General features: G+C 43.9%; 1 protein-coding gene across 1 annotated transcript; it reads right to left on the reverse strand.

The window, feature by feature from the left end:
• Positions 1–1,364: 1,364 nt before the first annotated feature.
• arsj (arylsulfatase family, member J) lies at positions 1,365–19,655 on the reverse strand. Its single transcript, XM_080518745.1, has 2 exons — positions 19,203–19,655; positions 1,365–3,389 (listed from the first exon to the last, which is right to left on the reverse strand). The coding sequence occupies exons 1-2, from the start codon at positions 19,496–19,498 to the stop codon at positions 1,994–1,996; spliced, it is 1,692 nt and encodes a 563-aa protein (XP_080374871.1). The 5' UTR covers positions 19,499–19,655; the 3' UTR covers positions 1,365–1,993.
• Between the last annotated feature and the right edge of the window lie 1,463 nt (positions 19,656–21,118).

Here is a 21,118-nt window from a genome sequence, read left to right on the forward strand (position 1 = left end):
TCCTTTAGGAAGTCTCCTATCACCTTTCCTTAACTCCTTTAGGAAGCCTCCAATCATGGTTCCTTAACTCCTTTAGCAAGCCTCCTATCGCCTTTTCTTAGATCCTTTAGGAAGCCTCCTATCACCTTTCATTAACTCCTTTAGGAAGCCTCCTATCACCTTTCCTTAGATCCTCTAGGAAGCCTCCTATCACCTTTCCTTAGATCCTCTAGGAAGCCTCCTATCACCTTTCCTTAGATCCTTTAGGATGCCTCCTATCACATTTCCTTAACTCCTTCAGGAAGCCTCCCAACACCTTTCCTTAACTCCTTTAGGAAGCCTCCCAACACCTTTCCTTAACTCCTTTAGGAAGCCTCTAACACCTTTGCTTAACTCTTTTAGGAAACCTCCTAACACCTTTCCTTAACCCCGTGATGTCATCCAGGGGTTTAAGGTAAAGCCCATTGATAAGGAGATAGGAGGAACATTTCGGACATACCCCAGGCATAGCTACAATGAATTAAAATGAACTTAAAAGTCACAGACTTGAAATGAACATTTTCACTCCAATTAAATACATGAACAAAAACAACACATTATTTTAGACAATTTCCCACCAGGCTACATGTACACACAACTAGGAGCTGAAGCAGGATGAACCTGCATGGAGTTCATGTACTCTGGATGCACGAGGCAGATCTGACCTCTGTCATATCAGCATTAGCAGGTTACGCAAAAGCTACAGTTGTAGTTGAGTGGCTGTGTTAATGCTCTGAGGTCATGACTTGGCAGTTCAGAGTGGATGTGTGGTTAAGCCTGGCACTGCTCTACAGGGGAAACCCCTCTCTGGTAATTTCACACATTTGGAACCATTCTGATCTCTCACACTGGTCCAGAGCCATGTGTGAGGCGCTAGCACATCTTCTGGGGTGCAACGTATTTAGAAGTAATTTTATCCCATTAAAACAGCTAATAGGTCTGTAAACTATGTTGGAAAAAGCTCACAAATAGCTCAGGCCAATCACAGGCCTTTGGGGCTTGGAACTGCAGCTTTTGGATTTCCAAGGGTTCCAGGCAACAGATTCATAAGAAAATATGACTATAAAGACTGGAAGCAATGTTCACAGCATAGAATGGTACAAACTTAGTGAACTGAACACTAAATGTGATGAGGTCGGCAATTTTTATAGACTGCAAGAACCAAATGAGATCTTTATCACCAGGCAAATCCAACTTTATTACATTTTCCAATCATAATGTGCTCTGCGGCCGCTCATCAGCCTCTGCATATAAAAGAAACATTAAAACATTTCCACTTACAGAAGTACTTATTGTCATCAGACTACAGGAAATCTGTTGGCAATAAAATCCCAACCAGACCCAACTTGAAAGATTGCAGGAGACGAAGAGCTTTATGTCTGGAGCTTTTTATTTTGTGAGTTTGTCTGACATTCACATTGGCCCGGTGCCCAACCAGACAGCATCTTAAAGAGAGAACAATCTATTCTTCTACAGTACAGAAAGACACTGTGCTTGTTAAACCAACATCCACACACACATCACATAAATCCTACATCTGTTTCCACAAAACTGTAGTCACATCAACATAATAGAGCTATGTCCTTATTTCTCTGTCGCCAACGATTTATGGCAACTGTCTACAAAGATTGATTTCCAACTCAAATGGAAACATGAGTCTACAAGAATAAGCTGAAGGTGACAACAGTTCAACCATGCAACACAATCTAGAAAAATAAACATTCTGTAAATGCTCTGAACACTAACATGAGGTCTTCGTTGTGTCTGGGCACGGCAGCAGTGTTTGAACAAGTGATCTTTTCCTTATTTTCTTGGAGCATTCTGAAAGTCCCATCTGCAGTTTTCTTTCATACAGTATGTTGTGGAGTCAGGTTGAAACTATCTAGAGTTAGAACATGTGAAGAGACCACCCTGAAGGAGGGAAGTCAGACCCTGAGAAAAGGCAAATTAAGTATTTCACAACTATTAAATGCTACTATTCTATCTTCCTTTTTGACTTTCTGTGTCTGAGTTTCTTTTTCCATTTTCTTTTCCCCAGATGGTTGGTGAACAAGTTATGGTATCGCTCATCCTCTTCCTGTCTTTCTCTCTCATCTTTGAACCAGGGCCCCCACACGCCCCCATTGTACAGCGGGTTGGAACGTAGGTCTTTAGAGGGGTAGCGTACCGGCACCGCCGTCTTGTTGTACTGCGATAACCGCATCAGCATCTTCTTCACTATGTGCGGGTAACGCTGAGACAAGTCCACTCTCTCGTAAGGGTCAGCTGAGATGTTGAAGAGCCAGACAGACTTACCCCGGTCCCACCGAACACGTTCATTATGCCAGCGGTTGGTTATCCGCTGGTTGGAGAAGGTCTGCGGTGGCACCCAGTCGCTGTATCCGGGTACACCTGTCAGGAGCTTCCAGTGGCCGACCCGCAGCGCTGCCTGGATGGCTGTGTTCCACAGGCCATATCCGGCTTTCCAGGACCCATTCTTGGCTTTAATGTAAATGGGATCAATGTTATGAAGAATGTCCTGGCGAGGTGACGGACGCCCTTCGCTGATCGCCTCCCAGACATCATACCCATCCAGATTCAGATCTTCATCAATAGTTCCCTCCCCCAGAGTCACCAGTGTGGGGAACCAATCTGTAATGTGGACTAAAGATCGACATTTTGTTCCTTTGTTCACCAACAGGGGACTGTGAACAAACCCCACTGCCCTGATGCCCCCCTCCCAGTACGTAGCTTTACTCCCCCTCAAAGGCCAGTTGCTCCCACCAGCTAGAGGCTGACCTCCATTGTCTGAGGAGTACACGATGACTGTGTTATCATAATAACCGTAGCGTTTCAGGGCCAGCGTGAGGTTGTGGATGGCTTCATCCAGGCAAGAAACCATGGCAGCATATTTACGACGGTGCAGGTTGGGAATGGCCTTGTAGCGCTCGAGGTAGCGGGCTGGAGCTTGCAGGGGGGAGTGAACTGCCTGGTAAGCTAAGTAGAGAAACAAAGGCTGTCTGTGAGGATCGTGAGTGGCTAAGATACTGATGGCCTTTCGAGTGAACATCACAGTGGAGTACATCCCCTGGTCTTCCTCCCAGGCTGCCTCCTCCCCTTCATACAGGTCATAACCGCACATGCCGGGCCCTTCACATTTATAGTGACTGTAGTAATCACCACTTCCCAGCAGGGAGCCAAAGAATGTGTCGAAACCACGCTGGGTTGGGAGGCAGCCTCGTTTGTAGAACCCCAGGTGCCACTTCCCCACCATGTGGGTGGAGTAACCGGCTTGCTTCAGTTTCTGGGGCAGTGTGACATTTTCCAAGGGGAGGCAGTTGGGCTGCGTTGCTCGAATGATGGAATGTTGAAGGCCTGTGTGGATCTGATACCTGTAAGGAAACAGGGACAAATTGTCAAACATTCATCCAGTATTTAACAAGAAAAGCATCTGCTTTTTCACTCTTGACTACTGCTCTTTTATTGCCATTTTCTAATCAATATGGTGCTACTGTAAAAGCAGGATAAGTCTTTCAGCAGCTTTTCCATAATAAAACTCTGAGCTGGTCTTTGATTAGTCGGCTCATACTATAAAAATTTACAACCAGCAATTCAGTTTCATTGTTGGTGGACTAGCAATGATCTTGAGAGATGTATTTTTATTAATTGGATGAAAGATTTTTCTGGTAAATACAAAAAAGTCTGTGTTGAGTAGAACATAAACCAGGTGTGCTACTGATGGGTTTTAAATTGGAGACCAACATTATGAAAAACCTTCCTTTACTCTGTTTGCTGTCAACAGCTCAAAACTGACCCACATAGTACAATATCCCCTACCGCATGCTATAGCTATACATTGTATACATGCTACTATGGGAGGCGTTGACAAAATAATCCAAACATCGAAAATGAACCTAATATAATTGGATGAAACTGATCACTGCAAATGTTCCCCAACAAAGAACTCCTCTCAAAGCTCACGTAAAGGTGACGGGCACCTCACACAGAGAATACCCTGGAAATTCCACCGACACATTATATGATTGTAGTTAGAGTGGGCCCGGTCCAGAGCAAACACACCTGAGCCCACAGTAGACTGCCTGCTGGCCATGTCCACTGGATAAAGTCCAGCTGATGGATTGCAGTGCAGTGAAGGGAGGAGGGAGAAGAGCTGCCACTCAACACCACACAGAAAACCGACTAGTTACCTGGAGCTACTGATGTGATAGAAGTGAATACACAACTGATGCAATTTTAATAAATTTAATTTTAAATCGAGCATTCATATCTGCGGGCAAAAGTGTTTTCAAATAATGTCAAAAAGCTACATATGGAAAAAGCATTTCTCGATTCAGGATAAATGATATAACCAATACCAATACCTCCACTAGTCCAAAAAAAGTCCAAAACAAGTTCAAAATCTTTTTTTAAATCCAGTTGCCATGAGTGGGTAATCAGGTACAAACTTCTTAAATGCAGCTTAAAACCTGGTAGTGAACATCCTAATGAAGTTCAATATAACCCAATAAAAGAAACCTTGTTAACAACCAAAGTTTAAGCAAATGAAATGGAAATGGAACCGTAAAATGTGCCAATTCTAAAATGTATAAAAAACAAAAAACAAAACAAAAAAAACATGGATTCTTTTGGTCTAACACTCCTTGCGTTAGTAGACCTATGCGTGTTGTCACCCAGTTTATGTTTGCAACTAACGCTGCTTCGTTCTGCCTTCCTTCTGAAGTATTGCCTGCCTCAGCTTCCACTGCTTCCGGATCCACCGGAACCAGACCCAACTCCAGCCCCCAGTAGCTCCTGGTGCCCCGGCCACCTGCCACTGGAGCCCGCAGAACCTCAAGCTCTGGAGACCCAAACCCAGCTAGGATTGGCTCCCTTTTCTGTTCACTCCGTTTTGTTAAATAAACTCTTACCAGTGTACACGTCTGTCTCCAGCTGGTTTATCCGCACCTGAGCCTCCAAAGTCGCACCGAGCCTGATCCCAGAGGTACTCTGACTTGTAAAATACAGAAATTTTAATACGCAATATTCAAGTTGCCAATACTGAGAAAATGTGCAGGAAAAGTTAATTTACACCACGACAACATATTTCCAGCATATTTCAAAAGGTCCCAGCTGGAAGTGTAGTTTTAAAAGAGACATCAGTGCTTCCTTTCCGATGTCGTGCCTGAACACACACTTGAGTTCACAGAATTTGTCATACTAGTGTGTGTGTGTTACAGCTGTGTAATGCGGATGTCATGCTCAGAGCTCCCTGTGATTCACCATGAAGCAGATGAACCTGGGGCAGAGCTTCAAGGCTCAGAGAGTGAAGATCTGCCTCTGTGTTGTTTCTCTTTGACGTCCAGGGGGTGGAAGTTTGGGAGGGAACTCGGACTTGACTTTGAAGGGGTTTCGAGGCACCTGAAGGGCAGTAGTTGTCTTAAGTATTTATGGGGCTTTAAAATACTGCCTGCAATAACTACTGCCCTCCAGAGATCCCCTCTCCTCCTCCTCCTCCTCCTCCTCCTCCTCCTCCTCCTCCTCCTCCCAGCCGTCAACATGTCCAACGACACTGATTGATGGTCGCTTTAAGAGCCAGCAGAGTTGGAATGGGCAACCACAGGCCAGAGGCCAGGCTGGAGCAAGAAGACGAGTTGCAGGAAGATCATCAGAGCAGGTAGCGGCTGACTTCCTCTGTCAGACTGCAGCAGAACCGTGTGGTCCTGCAAAGCTGTTTCCCTGGTTTATTTATCAAAACAAAAATCCCAGCAGCAGGCCCAACAAACCACACATGCTATTGAGCATGTGTGGTTGTGCAGCAATCGCTTGAGTTCCACAAGACACGTTCAGCGGCCACTTAGGTGGCGGAGAGCTGCTACTCAGGTCGAGGCTGCTCTGTGCTCCTCACATGTGGTTCAAATGAGCCTCTGCAACCCGGCACTCCGCCTTTAATCAAAGTCAGCCCCGCAGTATTCCATCTCACTTCGCGGCTCCCTTTAGCTGCATCTTCATCCACTTCCTCTCACCGCCTCTACTCTTTACTTGGACTCTGTGGCCGTACATTCTCCATTCCACCATGTCTTAGAGGAAATTAACAAGTTCTCTCCTGTCAAAACCTTTTCGCAGCAATCACAAACCCAGTTTCCTAAACAACTAATTGTTGGAATGATTGTGGTGCAAATCAAGCCAGAGGTCTCGACGTGAACTGGGGAGCTGGACTGGCTATGTCGCTGAAACGCCGATACAAAGAAGAAACTGAGGCTGAGATGAGAGTAGGTGGAAGGAGTTTCATGAGCAACGTGATCTCTCAGTGGTTTTAACCCATTTCAAATCCACAGATCTAAAGGTCACATCAGTAGACTCTCAGGACGAAGGCGTCGTTTGGAAAGTGGCCTTGATGAACCACCCTGATTAACTTTACACAGGACATATCATGCAAAATTGATTTCCTAATGGTTTTCCTACAGTAATAATCATCCCCATACCTAGAATGTCACTCCAGAAGTGAAGAAAGTCTGCTATCTCGTTCTCTGGCTTGTTTAATTGTTTCTAAAGTGTGTACTCCAACGAGGTAATCAGAAAGCAAAGCCTCAGTATCGTCACTAAAGTTTTTATTGAACCCCAATCCAGATAGACCCTACCTTTGACAAACCAAAACCAGGCAGCTGCGCTTGTACTCTGTTTTCTTCACCTCGCTACCGCAAGCAAACATGGCGAAGATACCAGCAAAACACGCCAGAAGCCTCATTGTTATTTGTATCAATGAGCAGAGGAGTGGATTTTTACTACCTTGGCCTGAGCCTGTGAGGACCCAGTGGATTAATTAAATTTTTTAACGGGAATCTACAACAAGACTTCACAAAGTTTTTTTCCAGCACTTCAGGAGGAGGAGGGTTTTCAGAACATCGGCCAGAATGCCGCTGGATTAGCTGCTAAACTTCTAATAAAGCAAATGTGGGAACTGTAATTATGGACCTTGCCAACGGCTGGGCCCTAGGCCCAGCCAACGGCAGGTCTCTTTTGTATTTCGTCGTCGCCAAAAGTGCGGGGCCTCCTCATCCAGGACCTCCCCTGACCCTCCCAGAGTGACCACGCCCCCGAAGGGGCCGTGACCACTACCTGGTGGTGAAATTCTATATTGTATTTCGAATGTTTCTTCTTATTATTCTTCTATATTTGTTTTTTTTTCACCGTTACGCTCATAGTTGACCCCCTAAACACGAAAACTACGTGACCAAATTTGGCAGGCTCGTGAAAAATCGCATAGAGCCGGTGACCATGTCAAATAATTCCAGGAAAGTCCAAAAATGGCTCTCTAGCGCCACCTAGAAAATTTCAATCGCCCACCACGGTCCGTAGGAATGTCGTAGAGAAATGTCGCGAATACGAAACTTCTTCGTCTACTCGAGCCTAACTCCAACAGGAAGGCCGCTATTTGCCTTTCAATGTAAGGTTTTCGCCCAAAAAAGGGAAAAAAAGGCCGAAACGAAAAATTTAACTCCTAATAGGGTGAAGGTCGCATCGGTTAAATTGAGATATACAAAAATAGAGGAGATTGTTTACTACTGAACACTAGAGGGAAATTTTCTTACCTAGTCCGGTTTCGTTTTTATTAGCCGTCCAAGCTCCCCACCCCCTAATCGGCTTTTTGGCTCCGGTCATCCCAATACATGGGGAAACGGAAAATTCTCCCCCAAAATCACCGATATAAAGCACCCCGAACTACTCTTAACTGTTTGCAAACCGTGAGTCTCAGCCACAAAACGAGCACATTGCCACGGCCACGAGACCCTGCCGAACAAGAGGATGTAACATATGTGGGGAAAATTCCAAAACAAGTCCCCAGAATGACGAGTTAAAGCGACAGAGTAAATAATTTTTAGCCCGAGATCTTAACACTGTAGCGGATGGAGCCAAATTGGCCGTTGGTGCCAAACAGCGCCCCCTGGTGTCCAAAGTTTACCTCTGACTGCTTCTAAACCCACACAGTCTGAAAGAGGACAAAAATTCCTACAAAAGTCTGGTATTTTTATCCACATACTCCCCCGATAAGTATGGATTCAGAGCAGTTGTTTCAAAAATCTTGCAAATCATCTTCGATCTCTCTCACTCTAACGTCAGAGTGTCCGCGCCTGGTGCAGCTGTGAAATTCTCCACTGTGATTGGTCAGTGCATCACTCCATATATGGGCAACTTCCTGTAGCTTCAGGTTCATCACTGCTGTGTGATTGACAGCCTGGATAGCAGGGACATTACAGTGCTGCTCTATGGGCTGACCTTCTGGCTTATGCAGCAGTTTGTTAGGCCAGGTTCCTTTTGTAATCTATACACAACTGACAAAGGCCCTCAAATTCATGTCGGTGGAAGTTTTTGAAAAACCTTTGTTGTTCCATAAGTGCAGTGTCATTGACACTAGAATTGAAGTAAGACCATATTTGGGATCGGGGCAACCTGGGGAGTGGTACTCCCCACTGAGATTTTCAGGTGGATCCGCTAGCTTGCAGCATAGCATGCCCGTTAGCATGCTAGTAAACATTGTTCGATTGAGCTGAAATTTGGTAGGTGGCCAAATGGGGGCGTTGCGGTCACAAATCACTCGCTAATTAGCTGGATTTGACGCCGTTTTTTCAAAATAAAAGTCATCAAATTTTTTTTTTTTTTTTAAACTTAAGAAATTAATATTAATCGCTCTAGAGGATCGTCCCCACCCCGACGGGCAGTCTTTTGCGAGGTCCCGTCCAATGCTGCTTGCAGCTTTAATTAAAATATTCTGATTTATATGCCCTTATATCACTTTTTGAAGCACCAGGCTGGTGAGTTTGCAACAGCTGATCCAATGTTTTTTGTTTTGTTTATTTATTATGAGGTATTGTTCATGTCTGCAAAGTTGTGCTGATACAGACTGTAGAGCAAATGTAGGCTTTGCAGAGTCTGAGGTCTGTGTATGGGCTTCATAATTGTGAGCTGATCTTTTTATGTATTTCTATGACTAAACGGAGGTTCAGGATATTCTCCTGTCTGCTATTAATTATAATTATTAGTAGAAGATCATTAAAATATCTAAGTGTGGCATGCACATAGTTAGATAAGGTCATAGTCACTCAGGCTGGTCTGAATAGTCATTTATTTGCTGTTAAAACAGCACATTTCTTTGTAAAGAAAGTCTTCATAGCAGCTGATGAACATATTCAGACACACAATATGTTTTACTAACATTCTGAAACGTCCTGCTGCAGCAGCAGAGTCACAACTTCTTCAGGAGCTTCTCCTTCTCAGTCACATTCTGGTTCATATTAGTTTGGTGGAACTGCGTTTCTCCGTAATTTAGAAACAGATAGAATGTAAACAATGGCACATGGCATAAGGAGAGGAAGTTCTTCCTCCTCTTCCAAGATGGGCACGCAGAGCAGAGCCAGCCCAGCTCCCTGAAACCCAGCACGTTCTGAATGAGGCTCAATGATCAAATACTCAATTGGCTGAAAATCAAGGACAAGCTGGATTTGTGGCAAAAGGCTTGAATACAATGTTTATGGACCAATAGGAACCATGTGGAAATGTTGAAAAGTTGGGTGATGTCACTCCTTTAACATTATGACCATAATATTGATTTCTTCATTTTATTTGTCTTAATGTTTTGGCTGACCAGTACATCTGTCAATTACTGTTGTCAAAATCCAAGGAACCTTTCTTTCTTTCTTTCTTTCAAGCAATACAACGGTCTGTGAAGATGGTATAAGGAACATCTGTGTGGAATTCCTTTCTGGAATTCTTCAAAAAAGGTTCATTTGGTATCGTCACTCAAAACGATCCAACCAGAAGTTAAATATGAGAGAGGAAAGCCTGAGAGGCCCTTACTCGTACAATATCTGAAAAATGTGGTAAAGATGAATGGCGTGTACATGGAAGTCCACATGTTGGGTTTGTCTGGACACGTAAGCTCGATTGCTGAGTTTGTTCACTACAAGAAAGTAGTCCCAAACCAATGGGAAACAAGCCCAAATACTGCCCAACAGCTTTAATCATCATTTCTCACACATGGCCTGTTTTTTTTCTCAGGTTCATTTTCAATCCCAGAAGAAAGCTTTTGCCTCCAAACATTTTGATCAGGAGCAGTAAGGCTGACCTTGTAGAAAGGTTGTGACTTTGAGCTTCTAATGTTATCAGAGCAGCATTAAAGAAAAGCAGACAAGTGGAGGGTTTCCCAGGGGTGGACAGCATGGAAAGCTTTTCTCAGGCTCCAGTTCCCAGGAAGTTAAAGTGCTTTGCTTTGGTTCCACCAACAGCTGTACGCAACTGCTTCTCTAAATCTGTTGAGCCTCGGTTCTCCTCGGTTTGGAAACCTGATGAGCTCCAAGATCACATCCAAAACACTCCAAGGAGTAAATATGTTACAACAGACAGCGAACGTATAACTTATTCGACAAATATGGAAGTATAAGATGTGGATGTAAACGTAAACAGTTTTTCCTTTCCTCCCTGTGCTCACTGCACTGGGAGCCAAATACCATCGATATTTACAAATACACTGAATAATCTTGACATTATCCTCAACCAGGGGTGCTCAATACGTCGATCGCGATCTACCAGTCGATCGCAAAGGTAGTAATAGTAGATCGCATGACATTAGAAAAAAAATAGATGCTGGTATAATGAAACTAATTTACCTTTCCGAATTACGAGTACAATCGAACACAGCATCAGATGACGGTTGAATTTTTCTGACCTTTAGGTCACCGCACATGCGCAAACAACGACGCTAAGTGTGGCAAAACTAACAAGCTAGTCAGCGAGTTACTGCAAATTTGAAGCCCTCGCTTTTTTCTTTTAAACTAGAGAAAGCTTTGGTCATCAAAAATGAGTGGGGGGGTTGGACCAAGTGAGAAGACGAAGACGTGTCACTTTCATGAGGAATGGGAGGTGGACTTTTTTTTCACGATGTCATTTACGAAGTGCGTTTGTCTCATCTGCCAGTCGACCATCGCAATACCAAAGAAGGGTCGTCAAAGTAAACTCAGGTAATTACAAAAAATTTTCATAGTTAATTATGTTGTGTTGCACAATATTGGCTCATACGGTTTTGCAAGGTACATCATTATACATTGTACATATAAAGAATCCTCAATATATTTGAAAATAAATATATGTTTTGCATTTTTGTAGTGGGTAGATAACTTTGACTTGGTCATTTTATAAGTAGCTCGCATGCTGAAAAAGTGTGGGCACCCCTGTCCTAAACTAACAGATTATTAAATTAATTAAACAACAAAGAAAAGAAATGTTGTAATACCACCCAACAAAGCTCACAAGTACTGATTGATGCAACCACATAATCACCTCATCAGCTCAACCACTGGAAGGTAGGAGTAAGTAGCCAGTACTGCATAAGAACTTCTCTTGGGTTAAAAAAAACCCAGAATGTGTATGTACACGATAACATTGATATATTACTAGGGGTGTAACAATACGTCGATCCACATCAATCCATTTATTAATAATACAATTACATCGATGCACAATGACAACATCGATTCACATCGTCATCTTTAAGATACGCCTCTATTTTGAAATTCACGAAGCATGTCTGTACGTCAGTGTCACCGTTTCCTGCGCACTCCTGCCGCCTTCACACACCGTGCACGGGACGATGCATTGGGGCGATCGTGGCTTAGTGACAAGGTCGGTCGTCCAATGACTGAGGGTTGGTGGTTCAAATCCCACTCCATCCAAGTCATTGTCACTGTGTCCTTGGGAAAGGCACTTTACCCACTTGGCCTCATATGCATGGGTATGATGGTGGTGGTCAGAGGGGCCATTGGCACAAAATAGCATCCATGCCTCTGTGTAAGTTATCACCACTGCTGGAACTGCTGTGAATGAATAATGGTTTCTGTAGGCGCTTTGAGTCAGCCTGAAACAAGAAGGCCGTTGCTCGGCTAATCCCCCGCCGGAGGGCTTTATATTTTCTCACAAAGCCAGCTCTAAGGCAGCACACTTGGTACACTAGAGGGTGTTCCATGGGTCCTAGTAGATAATTATGTAGAATCTGAAAGGTCTTCTTCATAAGCTATGTCAAAATACGTCTCCAGAGCCCAAAAGGTGTTTTTATGCACTTAGTGACCCTGTGACCTGATATGCAAATTAGGTCATGGTCACCATGGTGCTCCTTCTCCCCAGGTGGAGTGTCCATGTGTGAAGTTTGGTGACTGCGACTGGATCTAAACAACATGCACGAGACATTTCAGTCTGGCTTTCGTAAACATCACTCTACGGAGACGGCCCTACTGAAAGTGTCCAGCGACATCATGATGTCCGCTGACTCCGGAAAGTGCACTGTTCTTGTTCTCCTGGATCTGTCCTCAGCCTTTGACACTGTCGACCACCAGATCCTGCTGAGAAGACTGAGGGACGAAGTAGGACTGTCAGGGTCAGTTCTTCAGTGGTTCACATCTTACCTTTCTGGTCGCAGCTTCAGTGTGACAGCTAACCAGATAAGGTCTAAATCAGCAGACGTGTTATGTGGAGTCCCTCAAGGTTCTGTTTTAGGTCCTGTATTGTTTTTGTTGTATTTGCTTCCGTTAGGGAAAATCATCCAGAGTTTTTGTGATGTATCTTACCACATCTTTGCCGATGATTTCCAGCTCTACTGCACTTTTAAGCCAACTGAGCTCCACAGGCTTGATTCCTTGGTCCATTGCTTAGCTGGAATTAAGCAATGGCTGAGTGAAAACACTCTGCAGTTAAATACAGACAAAACAGAAACATTGGTTATAGCCCCTGACGATTTAATTCCAGGGATAACCCAGCACTTAGGTGACTTAGGCCAGTCTGTTAAACTGAGCCTAAGAAACCTGGGTGTTTTTCTTGATAAAGACATGTCGCTGGTGCAACACTGTAAACAGCTGACTAGGAACTGCTTTTTCCAGCTGAGGAGAATCTCCAAAGTCAGGAAAATGGTCTCACAAAATGATTTGGAGGTGATTATTCATGCTTTTGTGTCTTCGCGTTTAGACTATTGTAACAGTTTGTTTTCATGTCTGAATAAGGAGGAGTTGTCTCGCCTGCAGTTAGTGCAGAACTCTGCAGCGAGAATCCTGACCCGCACAAACAGGAGGACGCATATCACCCCTGTCCTTAAAGCTCTTCATTGGCTGCCGGTGTCCTACAGGACCAATTTCAAAATTCTGATTTTAACCTTTAGAGCTTTGCACGGTCAGGCTCCTTCTTATATCAGAGACCTGATCCAGCCTTACGCCCCAGCCAGGGCTCTGAGGTCTGTGGATCAGAACCTCCTGATGGTTCCACGTACTCTGTTCAAGACCAGAGGAGACAGATCCTTCCAGGCCGTTGCTCCCAAGCTTTGGAACGATCTCCCTCTCTCTCTGCGTTCTCTTAAGTCTGTTGATTCCTTCAAGGGTCAACTAAAGACCTATTTATTTCTTCAGGCTTTCGCTTAGTTCTTTTAGGGATGTTATGTCTATCAATGTGTTGTCTTGGCCTTTTAAATCTGTATTTGCATTTTTATTCCTGTTGTATGTTTTTTACTGAAAATGTGAAGCGCTTTGTGAATAAAGTTTTACTTACTTACTTACTTACTTACTTACTTACTTACTTACTTACTGTGGGCCCAGGAACTGCTGAGAAATGAGGAGAAATGTTTATATGAAAATACATGTATTGTGCCACCATGACGAGCAAACTTCAGACCCTACCAATCTTCAAGGTCAAGGTCAGGTCACTTGGTGTACTGGAGGTTATCCCTGGAGTGTGTATCTTGTGTGTATAAAATTTCAGAGCCCTAGCTCAAAAACCTAGGCCTCCAGAGCCCAAAATGTGTTTTAAGCACTTCGTGACCCTGTGACCTACTTAATATGCAAATTAGGTCAAGGTCACCATAGTATCCCTTCCCCCTCTGAGATGTATCCACATGTGAAGTTTGGTCACTGTGGGCCCAGGGGTTGCCGAGATATAGGTAGAAATGTTCGAACGGACGGACGTACGGAGACTGTTTCAAGATCCCCCTTCGGGGCCTATCAGCCACGGCGGGGGACAAAAAGCACTCGATAAATCCAAGCCATTATTATTATTATTATTATGACATACGTTCAAATGTTGGAAATAAATCGGCAGGTATGGAAATATTTCCGATTCCGACAGAAGGACGGCTCAACAGACAAAACTATGCAAACAAGGCCAGTGCGAGTTAAAATACTTGGGGAAACACAAGGAACTTGGCCGGGCACCTAAATAAGAAGTTCGGGCTCGATCTGTGTGCTAGCTCCACCATAACCGTGTCTGATGTCACGCCAGCTTTGACCAGTTTATTTCTAAGAATGCTGAGTAACAACTCTAAAAGAGTGACGAGCATCACAGCTGATACGTGATATGAGACCATACAATGTTTTATTGTTACACCCCTACTGTTTACACTGTTTAACACATGATACCTGAAAGGCCTTAGAAATAAAATATTCAAATCATATTTCAGTTGTGTTTGTGAGTTGATACAAATGTAAATGATTATGTGAGATGGCCAGGTGATATCACATCATATCAATCGCAGGCTTGTGAATCAAATCAAATGGAAATCGTATTGTGACACTTTGTGATATCTGCATCCAAACATACACATTGTATTGTGATGAAGCTGGTGATTTACACCTCATACATTACCTCTGGGTTTTTATTTCCAACATTCTATCACGACTGGATTCTTTTCCAAACTTTCATGTTTTGTTAAACAGCTTTTGGTTTCCTGATGTGTGCCAATACTGTTAGCACAGGTGAGTTGGACTTCCCTGATGTTGACAATCTTGTTTTGAATGAATCCTTCATCCATCACACAAGGAACCCCAGGGGGTCTCTTCCATAACAACCTTGACTACTTGGCCCAGGGTCTTACACTTCCTGCCCTGACTCTCTAATCCAAGACCTTAATCTAAGATGGAGATTTAAATTCTTTGTTAAAGACAGAACCTGCGACCAAGTCACTGTTTTCCTGACAACTCCAAGAATGCAAAGCACCCGATCTATGATGTGTGCGTGTGTGCATGTGTGTGTGTGTGTGCGTGCATAAAACACCAGAATCCTACTGCACTGTCATGTACAGCATCAAGAAACTGGAGACTTTTGCTGAGCAGAAAATAAAATGTACCGGCAGGTACTTTCATGTCATTATAACTGACATTGGACTCGACCAAACCTGAGCACACTGGCTACTGGGTTGTTAGCTTAGCATGTACAACCTGCTGAAGCCACCAATCAGCTTTATGAAGGCATTTTGCATGTGGCTTCAAGTGTTCTTATAACTTCACTCTTTTAATACAACGGCTCTCAAACGTATTGTTTTGAAGATGAACTGATTCAGCTGAAGTGAAAAAGGTCAAGGGTCAGAGTCAAAAGGTGACTTCTGGACTCTCTGGAGTTAACATGGTGGATCTGACATAACGGTGTCAGTTGTACGTTTCATTGGTCAAGATTAAAATGATTTCCTGCTTTCAGCAGGAGAAGATAATCTGCAGCGTATTGCAGGAGCATGGACAGTGTGCAGACAGGTGGACAATCACACTGTGAAGATCCAGTTGGAGTTTATTGGTTTTCCACATCATGGTCTTCCTATGAAAAGCACATCTTTTTTTCTTGACCAGCTCATTTAAATATGTTTGATCCGAAGCACAGTTCTGACGCAACTTTGAATTTACTCTCATTACACAGCTGACATATTACAAAACCTTGTAAATACAACAGTGGCAGGATTACTCAAAGGTCAATTAGGCCTTGATGCCTGTCGCCAGAATACCTTGGTTTTCCCCGAGTTTCCCCATGTTTCCTCACATGGAAACTCCATTTCTCGCCCTGCTCTAAAAGTGTTGTGTTCCAGCTGAGGTACGAGCGAGGGCCAGGCACTGATGTGTTTCAGTTTTTAGGTTTTGATACCGTAAATTCCGGACTACAGAGCGCACCTGATTAAAAGCCGCATGCTCTAATTTTAGAAAGAAAATACATTTTGTTCTTGTACAAGCCGCACCGGATTTTAAGCCGCATGTGTCCCACGTTGTAATATGAGATATTAGCTCAAAAACGTTCATCATGTCTTCTTACTATTGTAAACGTGTTTTTGTTCTCTCTATTAAGACATAAAAGTGAAAAGAGTAGAGCGGGTGACGTGACAGCCGGCACCTGCGACACGTCCAGGTGCCGGCTGTCACGTCACCCGTCAAACACAAAGCTAAAGCGCAACATCTATTCTTTTCACTTTTATGTCTCAACAGAGAACCAAAAACACCTTTATAATATGAGATATTTACACAGAAAGATATTACACGGAGGATTTTTTAACTTTTACTTTAATCAGCATGGTAACATAAACAAATACCGTATATGTTGCAGATTTTTTCGAACACTGCCTGTAAATATACGTAGGTATCGGTAACACACAAATTACGTTGCTTATGCCTTTTTACTTAACAGTGCATGAACAACATTCTACTAGGAGATAGCTCCATAACGACTGGTAAAAATATATAGCGTCTACTGCAGCCTACCAGGAAAAGTCAATGATGGTCTTCATCTTCCTCCTGCACTGAAACCATCAAAGTCCTCTAATTCAGTGTCCCAATTAAACAGCCTCAGGATCTCGTCGCTCACTTCAGCCTCTTCGTTGTCGCTGTCACCTGAACGCACGCCGTCCTCTTCATCACCAGCAGTCCATCCTCTTCATCACGCAGCACGCCGTCCTCTTCATCACGCAGCAGTCCAGCCTTTCCAAACCCGTTGGTGATGGTGGATGTTTTGACACGGCAAGATTACGTGCTGCAGCTCAATTTCCTTCTTCAACCGCCAGATTGAACGCCTTTAACTTAAAAGCCGCATCACATGCTTTTCTTCCATTATTTTCCATGTTGATGAGGGGGAGTACAAATGACTGATTTGTAATAATAAAGTGCGCTTGATTGATCAAACAATTTCATTGGACCTCTGTGAACTACTCATTCATTTGATTGGTCTACGGTTACTAGGCAAAATCTTTTTCGCCACGAAAAAAACAAAACATGTCTGTGCAAGTTGCTCGGAAGAGAAAACTTGGCTCTTTAGCGAGCTCTCGGCTGACAAAGTCTCACACACGGATGGTGTTCGTCTCACTCAATCACATGGATTTTCCTCTGCAGTGACGGGCTCAGCACAACGAGCCTGGAAATACCACTGAGTGTGTGTTTCCACATGGAAGCTGATGGATGTTCGGAGGCGTGGCTGGATCGGATCAGCTGATGCAAAGAGGGATGAGGAGGTGGCTGCACATTTCTCATTATTCCCCTGGAAGCCTCACAGCACACTTCAACTTCTTTTGGTTTTGCTTAACAGTGAAACATGTGGCGGAGCCTTACAGAGCCAAATGTAACAGGAGAGAAACTGCTGATGTGGAACTTTCTATAAGCAAACTACAAAGGCAAACCAAGACTGACCCTCCGCGTGTCACCTTGTACATTCACTAGCCTCAGCCGCTCACCTCTCTTTATAGCTTCCTGCTGCGACTGAAACACTTAGCGGTTGGTAAAGAAATGCTAACTCAATTGGAAACATCTGAAAATGAGTTTGTGGAGAAAGCTGAGTAGAACCCAAGCTTGTTCTTAGGAAGGACTTTCTCTTGTGTTTGGAACAGACGTGACAACATCCTTAGAAACGTTGGGGCTTTTGTGACAGCAAGTGAATCAAAACGGGGGGAAAAAAAGGATTTCTCAAAATCGTCTTATTCAAGAGCTTTCAGTAATAAATCCGATGCACCACACAGGTTTCAGTGAAATACGTCTGGGCTATCCCAGACGTATTTCACTGAAGAATCATGGGAACAGAACGAGCAATACACAACAACAGGAAAGACCAGAGCAATTACCTGGTTCTGATATTATTATAGTTTATTAATTAGTGTGAATGCAAGGCTTTCACACTCTTGAGATTCTGTTTCTGTTTATTCTGTACGTTTTTCGAATCGCTAAAACTCTGGCAATCTTCACCCGTTCGTCACCATTCAAATATCAAATCGTGCAGCTTTTTCGGCACTTTCCGGCTATGTTCCGGCTTTTTGAAATCTTGTCAACTTTTTAAAATATTTCCACTTTTGTGACAATTTTTTCCAATGGTAAAGGATGGAGAAATTTTTCACTAGCTATAACTTCTTCAAATCTTAACCGATTTCAACCATTCAACTTTTAAACTGTTCAACTGTTTCAACTTTTAGTAACTTGTGCAACTTTTTGAAACTAGCTCAACTTTTTGCAACTTTTTCAACTTTTTGAAACTTTTTCAACTGTTTGACACTTTTCAACTGTTTCAACTTATTGAAACTTTTTTCCACTTTTTCAAAGCATTCCAGTCTACCTGCCGCCGGCAGGCACCAAAAAGCATTACAGTTTGCATTCACGCTATCATGCATTTGCCTTGGGAAATGCAGATCATCTAGTTTATTTTATAATTTTTACAACTTCAGGATTCAGTTTGGAGACCTAAAAACAAGAGCACCATGGCAGGAGGACACTACACACACCCTCTTCACTCCTGGTTGACAACTTACAACAAACAAATCAAACTAAACTAAATGAACTCACTAAATACATGAACTAAGCAACAAAAACACAATACATTATTACCATCACTACAAACCTAATATAATCCCCAATAATGACATCTAAAACACAACAAACCGAAACTCCCATAATGCATAATGCAGCTATCAGTTCCGTGATATCTACAATGCATCATGGGAGTTTCTGTTTGTCAAAGATGAATTGATGTGTTGGTGGAAATAAACCAGCCATAAACTCTTTCATTTTATAAAAGGTCTAATGAAGCTTCTACTTGTATTTGTTTACTAGTTGTGTAAATAAAAGAGTCTTGATAAGTGTCTCTATTCACTAGCTGTTTCAAAGTCAAATCATTTTCATCAAAGTGGGCCTCTCAATCTTTGTTTCAATCTGGTTTCTCTCTCACACACACACACACACACACACACACACACACACACACACACACACACACACACACACACACACACACACACACACACACACACACACACACACACACACACACACACACACACACACACACACACACACACACACACACACACACGTGGCTGCACAGCTGCAGGTAGCGGAAGATGCATGATGCACCCCGCGGTTCCGGAGCCCCGCCGGGCCTGTGTGTCCTCCTACCTGCCGGTCATGAGCTGGCTCCTGGACGGGCTGCACAGCGGCTGCACATAGTAATTCTCGAGCTTCACTCCCTGCGCGGCCAGCCGGTCCAGGGTCGGAGTTTTGATCTCGGACCCGTGGTATCCAACGTCCCGGAAGCCCTGGTCGTCCACCAGGATGAAGACGATGTGTGGCTGAGAGCTGCGCGTCCCGAACTCGTCCCCGAAATTGCGGTCCTCCCTCGACATGTGAGCGCTCCACGTCTGCGAGATGACGAAGCCGAGGAACAGACTCAGCTGGACCCACGGGATCAACATATTTCACGGGATGTACGCGCGCGCGGTTACTGTCGGTCGGTGCGTCAGTGCACGCAGCCGGCGGCGCCCTGCACATGTTCAAGAGGAATAGCGACGCTCGAAAACCGGGTTGGCGTCTTGTTCGGTCCCGTCACGCTGAACCACAGCTGCTCGTGCAGAAAACAAAAATGACTTGTTGAAGCAAAACGCTGCCTCAGCTCAGAGCACGCAGTCTGCAGCTCTGCTGAAGCCAAAAAGACGCGCAGGAGACGCGCAGCTGGAGCTGCCTCCATCCTCCAAACATTGGAGTGTCCGAGCAGGGGTTGGAGGAGGGGGAAAGGGGAGGAGCAGCAGGAGGAGGAGTGGTAAAGGGGAGAAGCAGCTGGAGGCGGAGGAGGCGTCACCACAGCTGTCAAACATGTGGCCGTGGGCCGAAACTGGGCCTGTGGAGAGAAATAGCTGCTCCTCTGTGTCATAGACACATTCACCAAACGCAAAACAGTGAAACATCAAAATACCACCACCTCACACAGCTACATGGGTGTAGCTGAGTAGATTTAAGTCTCCAAATCAATCAATTTAATTTAAAATAAACACTTTAGGACATTATGTGAGAACTATCAGTTTAAATGTGTGTGTTTTTTTTTTTAAACCACTGTGAAGGTTTCCCTAAAAGTGACATTAAAAAAACATTTGTCTTGAGTATCTTTAAACTGGACTCTGGTGATGCAGTTTATGGTTCAGTTTCCAAACGCTTGTTATAGTAAAATCACGCAAACGCATGAAGCTGGTTTATGTGCAGTGAAATAAGTAAATAAGAACAAGGATAAAAACTAGTGGAAACAGCTACAAAGGCTCAAAGAAGTAGGAAAGTATCTCAAATGTTTCTGTCTCTCCACTGTTGTGTCCACAGTCATGTTTTCACTGGTATCGTGCAATATTTCCTTTTTCCATTGAATAATTACTTGGCTGTGAAATACTTCCAGTACCTTTTTTCTCTTCTCCATATCTGCTGCACACAACCATATAGTTCCCAATAACTGTGCAGTGCAAGGTACAAGTGCAAGTTAAAATATTTTGTAAAGTACAGTAATTACATATACCTTTGTTGACATGGAAGCATTTTTGCAAACCATGCACTTTTTGGAAGCCTGTTATCGGCGAAGAACTAGAATGTGCTGTGGAAGAACACAGTGAGGGAGTTGCTGTGGCAGTCTTGTAAGACAGTGTTCAGAATAAAATGAAGGGCCAGAGTCTACGCTGCCAACCCCACCCCTCCGCCGGCCCACCTTCCACCAGGACACCGCCCCTGGGGACGTAGTGCTGACAGAGGAAGTGGAGGTGACGCAACATCGACACTGAGGCTGGTGGAGGTGACGTAGCGTCGACACAGAGGAGGTGGATGTGATGGAGCATTGACAGAGGAGGTAGAGGTGACAGGGTCAACACAGAGGAATGGATGTGATTTAGTGTCAACACAGAGGAGGTGGAGGTGATGTAGTGTTAACACAGGAGGTGGAGGTGATGTTGCATTGACAGAGGCTGGTAGAGGTGATGTAATGTTGACACAGAGAAGGTGGAGGTGACGTAGCATCAACACAGAGGCTGGTGGAGGTGACAGTGTTGACGCAGAGAAGGTTG

The sequence above is a fragment of the Blennius ocellaris genome (genome assembly GCF_963422515.1).
Source record: "Blennius ocellaris genome assembly, chromosome: 23".
NCBI classification, from domain to species: Eukaryota; Metazoa; Chordata; class Actinopteri; order Blenniiformes; family Blenniidae; genus Blennius; species Blennius ocellaris.

What these genes read in the sequence shown, in the direction of transcription:
- arsj (XM_080518745.1), bottom strand. Translation starts at nt 19,498, where the DNA reads ATGTTGATCCCGTGGGTCCAGCTGAGTCTGTTCCTCGGCTTCGTCATC. An exon ending in AGCCAGCTCATGACCGGCAG is followed by an intron (nt 3,390 to 19,202) that starts GTAGGAGGACAC and finishes GTTTCCTTACAG; the next exon opens with GTATCAGATCCACACAGGCC.